At 49.7% G+C, this 7,254-nt stretch overlaps 2 protein-coding genes across 2 annotated transcripts; both read left to right on the top strand.

The window, feature by feature from the left end:
- Positions 1 to 803: 803 nt before the first annotated feature.
- On the top strand, positions 804 to 2,044 carry LOC133930649 (protein EXORDIUM-like 2). The gene has a single exon (XM_062377342.1). It carries the CDS (start codon positions 885 to 887, stop codon positions 1,839 to 1,841), a length of 957 nt encoding a protein of 318 aa, XP_062233326.1. The 5' UTR covers positions 804 to 884; the 3' UTR covers positions 1,842 to 2,044.
- An 875-nt stretch (positions 2,045 to 2,919) lies between these two features.
- LOC133930648 (uncharacterized) lies at positions 2,920 to 6,891 on the top strand. Its single transcript, XM_062377341.1, has 2 exons — positions 2,920 to 4,195; positions 6,494 to 6,891. Exons 1-2 carry the CDS (start codon positions 3,033 to 3,035, stop codon positions 6,501 to 6,503), a joined length of 1,173 nt encoding a protein of 390 aa, XP_062233325.1. The 5' UTR covers positions 2,920 to 3,032; the 3' UTR covers positions 6,504 to 6,891.
- The last annotated feature ends 363 nt before the right edge of the window (positions 6,892 to 7,254 follow it).

Genomic DNA, 7,254 nt, shown 5'->3' with positions numbered 1-7,254 from the left:
ATATGATTCAAAAAGTAATGGTTAAAGTTGTGCATAGAAGACTTATAGATGTCTAAAAGAATAAGTATATTACATGAGGAATTATTTGTTCTACAAACATATTACTTTAATGTAGTATTGTAAAATTATATAATGTTTCCAGGCTATATATATCATTAACGTCTTGATGTTATATTGGTATAGGGACCAAAAGTTGTAATTTTTTATTAAAGAATATTTTTTTCAAATAAATAAAACAGAACTCCATCTCTAGCAATCGAAAAAAAAGTTTATATCTCTCTGGCACGCAAACTGGCGAAACCGGCAGCTCCATTTGCTGGCAACAAAACCACACGTCGGCAACATCAGTCAATCATTTGAATGCTGACAAAATAACCAAAAGAAAAAGGAACCATTCAACCAACATTTTCTCTTGGTCCAAAAAACCCTAAACAAACATGCAACACCATATCCCGCGGCATTCAACGCACAGCCATGGAAATTGTTGCGGCCACGTTCCACCCCAAGTGGCAACAAGCCAACGACGACGACAACTTCATCCTCATCTCGGCGTTCTTCCGTTCCACCGATTTCCTTCTCCGTCGATGTACACATCACGCTACATGCATCTACGGACGGCTGGAATCCAAAACCGCGGAGCCGGTGCGCACGCGCGCGTCATGCGTCTCTTAACTCCACGACGCGCCGACGCCGGCCACACACGCACACCTCCCTCACGTCGTCGTCTTTACCTCCACACGCTCCGGGCAGCGCGCTATATAATAAACCACGAGGTAGCTAGCCCAGGTACCCGAACTCAGACACATCGATCGCAACGACGTGCACACCAGTTTCAACAAACGCACAGCTCGACGCCTCATCGATCTCGGTCACCTCGCGCAGCCATGGACGAGCGCAGGAAGCCGGCGTTCGTGCCGCTGCTCTGCCTAGCCCTCGCCGTCCTGCTGAGCGAGGCGCCGCCGCGGTGTGCGGCGTTCAACCCGCGCATGCTGTTCCTGGTGAAGCCCGACCCGATCGTGCTGCAGGACCACCGCGGCGCGCTGCTCACGGGGAACCTCACCGTCAACCTGCTCTTCTACGGCCGCTTCGCCCCGGCGCAGCGCGCGATCGTCGCCGACTTCGTCCGGTCCGTCTCGGCGTCAGCGCCGCACCCGCAACCGGGCGCGGCGCCGTCCGTGGCGTCGTGGTGGCGCACCACCACGCTGTACCGCGGCGGCGGCGCGCGGCTGAGGCTCGGCAGGCAGATCCTGGACGAGCGCATGTCGCTGGGCCGGTCACTCTCTCTGGACAACGTCACGGAGCTGGCGAGGGCCGCTGGGCACCACCGCGGTGCCATCACAGCCGTGCTCACCGCGGCCGACGTCCTCGTGGCACCGTTCTGCATGTCGCGGTGCGGCGTCCACAACCACGCCAGAGGGGGCGCGCACGGCATGGCGCGGTACACCTACCTGTGGGCTGGGAACCCGGCGCAGCAGTGCCCGGGCCAGTGCGCGTGGCCGTTCCACCAGCCGCTGCACGGCCCGCAGACCCCGCCGCTCGTGGCGCCCAACGGCGACGTGGGCGCGGACGGCATGGTCATCAGCCTCGCCGCGCTCCTCGCCGGCACGGTGACCAACCCGTACGGGGACGGTTACTACCAGGGCGAGACCGGCGCCGGGCTGGAGGCCGCCACGGCGTGCGCCGGCATCTTCGGGAGCGGGGCCTACCCCGGCTATCCCGGGAAGTTGCTCACAGACCCCGTCACCGGCGCGAGCTACAACGCCGTCGGGCTCGGCGGGAGGAAGTACCTGCTCCCTGCGATGTGGGACCCGACGACCTCGCTGTGCAAGACGCTTGTGTAGACGTGGTGGGAGTGACGCGCGCAGCGCGGGGAGAAGGCAAAATGGATGGTCTAGCTTCACGAGGGGACGAAAAATAAATGGCTCATTTATTTTCATTCCTTGTTCACTTGTTGCATGTGCTTGTTGTAGTTTGCTCTCCGAGGAGAGACTGTATGATGCATTGTAGGACGTTTGTGTCAATGGATTTGCATGTTATTTTTCAATGCGTGGTTTGGAATATTTTAAAAACCTGTGCTCATGTTCGCCCGACCGGGGTGAAAAATCTCTTGATCTCCATTCAAAATAGATGTCAGAACGTGAGCTTGCCAATCTTTTGAAACTTTGATGATTAATATGTGCATTGAAGTAACTAAAGCTATCAAATTACAAACACATTAATGTATCCATCATAAAAAGTACCTCCTGATCGTCACAATCTGTTCTTTTTTTGTTCATATATACTTGGAACACCGGAGATGCCGTGCTCCTTCTAGGAAAAGAAAACTTGAGCTGTTGTGGCCTTCGGCAAGTCGTGTTTGATTGTCGTATATTGTTATACTGTCAGCTGCACAGCTGTGGTGAGTGAAGGACGCGCACATAACCAAATGCACATAATCCATGGATTGCAGGATTCTTTTCCCAAGCGTCATGCGTGACTGCAGAGCGTACTGGTGATGTGATAATAACTCCAGTAGCAGGCTCAGTTTGGCAGTCGGAGAAGACGATCCATTTTGAACAACGGAGAGAGAAGATGAAAGCAGCATAGTAACACCACGTAGATCGGCAGATGGTTCAGTTTGGCAGTATAGGAGAAGATTAAGTTTTGCAGGGGAAAAACAACTCCACGAGAAGGTGTGGACACATATATTATCCTGTCTATTTATTTCTTCTACCGATATCTATCCATTTAATTCTGTTAGCTAGCATATAAATTTTTTCAACTATCTTTCTATATAAACTTCAACAAAAAAAAAAAACAATCTTAATAGTCATCAGATGCCGGAGAGCCCAAAGGGAAGGCCCAGTCCGTAGGCCGAACAATCCCACTAGGCCATCAATCCAGCCCAAAAACTCCCACTCGACAAGTTCGCAACGCTTCTCCGGCGTCACTATCCCACCCACTCCACCTCGCCGCCCCGAAACGCCCAGAAGACTAGAGAACTCGCGTCTCCGATCCCACACGCCGCCGAAGCCGCAACGCCACCGGCAGCCATGTCCAGCTCCAACCCCGGCTCGCCCCACGCCTCCGCCCATCCCGACCACGAGCACACCCCGCTCTGCCGCTCCTCCGGCGCGCCCACCACGACGCCGACCCCGCCCCCGCCCCCCTGGTCAGGGACCTCCGACTCCTGGCCACCGGCCTACCGCCCCATCCGCATGCCGGCCACCAACGTGTCCACCAACACCGCTGCCTTCCTCTCCCCAGTCCCGCAGCCGCTCCCGGTGCCCCCCGCCGCGCCGCCCCACGCCTTCCAGGCCCCCGCCAAGCGGATCGCCTCCCCCGACGACATCGCCCGCTTCCACGCCTCCCTCCACGGCCGCCACTTCCTCGGCTTCGTCGCCGCGCTCTCCGTCTCCGTCCACGGCCGCAATCTCACCGACCCTCTCGCGGCCCCGCCCTCCCCCGCCGTCTCCACGCTCCTTGACCTAGTCACCGCGCTCTCCGCGCTCGTCGCCTCCACCCCGCCGCTCCCGCACAACTCCCGGTACGGCAACCCCGCCTTCCGCCTCTGGCACGAGAAGGTCGCCGACTCTGCCGGCGAGCTTATCGTGCGGATCACGGCCACCGCCGCTTCCCCCTCGGACCTCGCCGGCGCCGAGGTCGAGCTTGCGCCGTATCTCCTCGATTCCTTCGGCAACGCCACCCGCATCGACTACGGGACGGGGCACGAGACCAACTTCGCCGCCTTCCTCTACTGCCTTGCGAGGCTCGGGCTCATCACGGAGCCCGACTACCCAGCCGTCGTGCTGCGCGTCTTTGCCTCCTACCTCGACCTCATGCGTACGCTGCAGGACACGTACCTGCTGGAGCCCGCGGGCTCCCACGGTGTGTGGGGGCTCGACGATTACCACTTCCTGCCCTTCATATTTGGAGCTGCGCAACTGATCGTTCACAAGTACATAAAGCCCAAGTCGATTCACAACCCAGATATCTTGGAGAACTTCTCAAAGGAGTACATGTACCTTGGGCGCGTCGCATATGTGAAGAAGGTAAAGAAGGGGCCCTTTGCGGAGCACTCGCCAATGTTGGATGATATAAGTGGTGTGGCCAATTGGAAGAAGGTGAACAGTGGGCTGCTCAAGATGTACAAGGCTGAGGTGCTTGAGAAGGTGCCAATCATGCAGCATTTCCTCTTTGGCTCGCTTATCAAATGGTATTAATCATGGCACTGCTTAATTACTCTTGTCATGTATTTGGTGTCCATGAATTGATTTTGTTAGTTACAAGTTACAACATGGAACTGCTTGTGTGGGGAATGACCAAGAAACATTGTAAATTGTGCAGTGAGTAATTCAGTTATGTTTCCAAACTAGCCTTAGCATATGAACCATGAAATATGATTGATAGCCACATTAAAAAGAAAACTGAATAACATTTTTCTTGCTTTGATCGTGTTTATCAATTGAAACTTCCGGGTACAGCAATTCTTGAAAAGTTATCAGTATGCAGACTGCGTGTTTTCTTTGCACGGATCTAGCATTACAGTGTTGGAAGTAGGGAAATTTTGGTGGTGGTCCTATAGCCTGTTTTGGCCTAACAGCCTAATTCTGTAATGGTTTGGCCGAAACACAGTCAAATAGTTGTGCTTTCAGATTTTGTGTACTATTAATGTTGTCTGGAACTGGAAGAGATGGCCCAAAATAGTTTTGCTTTAACCTTAGTCTTCTGAGCTCTTTTCTCTTTCCCATTTTTGTGGTATTACCAATCCATTGGTGTAGATCTCCTATATTGGAAAGAGAGCCCAAAATTAAGATGATTGATAACCAGGTGGATAGTTGTAAGGGCCACCTAGAAGAGTAGGCATGTTGTGACCCTTGGTAAAGGGATGGACTGAAAAGTTACGATTAAACAGTCTTTGAATATAATACTTGAAGATAATTGGTGGTGGAAGTAGAATTGTGAGATTAAACAGAATTCAGATGAGTTACTGTAAGACAGCTATCTTTCCGTAGCATGAAAAGAAAAGGCAGTTTGGGATGAATGCTGGATGCTTCTATTCGAGTTCTGACACCTAAAAAATGCCGTTATAGTCTTATGGAGCTAAAGAGACTAAGGTAGCATAGCCTTGAATCATTGAATTGTCCTATCCAATCCTTAGTGGGACCCTAGGTTGCCCTATCTAGTACCTAATCCCTCATGTCCATTAATATGAACATGGCCTTTTCATCACTTCATGGTTAGACTTTGCATTTTGCATATTGCTTGATGTTGAATTCCTACATGTGATGGTCGACTTGTTTGCTCCAGTTCGTTTGCCCAAAATGGTCATATTTGCTATAGGCGCTTGCTGTAAAAACTGTCTACATTCAGTGCATTAGGTGATGCTAAAGTTTCATCTCCATAAGAGTGGCTGAGTTTTGTGTTGGCTCGCCAAGCCTATCACAACCCTCCTCCTTTACCCGGGCTTGGGACCGGCTATGTCGAGACAACATAGGCGGAATTTAGGTGATGCTAAAGTTAATAGGAATTTTTTTCCTAACATGTTTTTCCATTGACCTTGGAGCCTCCATGCCAATGCGCTACATTGTTCCTTGGTATTGTTTCTGATACTTGAATTGAAGACTTAATGTGGCACTTTTGCAGAAACGTTGTTCTTTTTAATGCTTTGTTTTTTTTCCCAATTACTCTACATGCTTTTGCCTTTCTAGTATTCTATGAATCATCTTATGAGTTGCTGTCCTTTTCATCATTACACAATCTTTGGTTCACAGAATGGAACAATGTAACACTACCCCATTCTGCTTGGCTCAGCATTGTTTGGTTGCCAATCTAATGTAACAGGGTATTGGAATCTTGAGGTTGAGGGTGCAGCATGACAACAAGTTTTGAGATTAAGCACTCTTTGCCCAATTTGCCATTAAGTAGGTTGCATTGCCCACATCACAGAAGAATCATGCACACGCTTTCGTGTTGTTTTACCCTTGACAAACTAGTTGAAGCAGTATGTATTAATTTAATATAGCAACCAGCTATGGACTTATGCTTTACATCATAAAAAAGGAAAAAAGAAAATAGTTGCATAGTTGGCCAAGAATATTACTGTCAAAATGTTTGCGGTATTTAAACTGACCTGCAGAATTGAGCGGACTAGAGCCTACCTGGAGAAGAGGATTTAGCTTAAATTTTGAACTAAATCTGAAACAAATCCTCCGCATTCAAACACCCTGATCTACAATAAATCAATTTGCAATGGGTTCCCGTTGGTTGGGTTATATTAGTTACATACTTACACGTGTTGTTTCATGATTCATACTTACATGTGTTGTTTCATGATTCATAGATATCTTGAGTCTGTGTTGATTGTTGAGCGTACAAACTAACTGTTACTATTTTTCAAATGAAATTATTGTTACTGGTGCCTGATACAGACCATTGTTGCTTACTGTCATCAACATTTTTTGTCCTGTGATGTGGTGTTAAACATTTGATTTATGTACTCCATCTTTTTCAGGGAGGGTTAATACCATCTTCAAAAGCTCTCCGCCTCAGGCAAAGCTCCAGAGCTACACCATGATCTATGAGAACCCTTTTGTGATTCAAGGACTATTTGTACAGTGATGCTGCTCAATGTCAGTAGAAGGCGGACCTATGGAAGCTCGCTTTCGATCTAGGGCGATGAGCTTTCTGTGTGTTAGCGTAGCCTGCCATCACACCGCTATATGGTGCTTAATTTCTCAAAATTTGCCACATCCTATTCAGGTTGTACTGCTTGGGGATTGCCTTGACTCTCTGAGTTTGAGGTCAAGCTAGCGGTTAAATAACACCTTGTACTGAGGCTTTTGGTGTAGATTACTAGGGTGGAACAGTTTTTGCTGTTGCTGAATGGAAGCCTGAAAGGTGCTTGTCTCCTTTGTTAACTTCTTGCTTAACTAATGCTTGTTGTAGAAGGTTTGCACACTGACTATTGCAACACTTGCGACAGCGTTCGTGACATGGACCTTAATGTTGTCTTCACTAACCATGCCGTTGCGGTGGTCGCCATGCGGATGATCTTGCCGAGCTCCTCCTTTGCAAGTGGCAACGTTGCCATCGCACTCGTGCAGAACCTTGTTGACTGTTACCGCGAGGAGGTCACTATTGGAGCTCTCCGTGTTGACCAGCTAGCTAGCGATCTCAGTGTTGACCAGCAATGGATCAGTATCGTCACCGGAAATAGTTATGAAAAATTCTTAAGTAGAATTTGCGATCATCAAACGTCATATAAAGTTTCAT

Source organism: Phragmites australis, chromosome 10 (assembly GCF_958298935.1).
Source record: "Phragmites australis chromosome 10, lpPhrAust1.1, whole genome shotgun sequence".
Lineage (NCBI taxonomy): Eukaryota > Viridiplantae > Streptophyta > Magnoliopsida > Poales > Poaceae > Phragmites > Phragmites australis.
This window is presented reverse-complemented; position numbering and strand designations above follow the sequence as displayed.

Coding starts and splice junctions, on each gene's coding strand:
- LOC133930649 (XM_062377342.1), top strand. CDS start 885: ATGGACGAGCGCAGGAAGCCGGCGTTCGTGCCGCTGCTCTGCCTAGCC.
- LOC133930648 (XM_062377341.1), top strand. CDS start 3,033: ATGTCCAGCTCCAACCCCGGCTCGCCCCACGCCTCCGCCCATCCCGAC.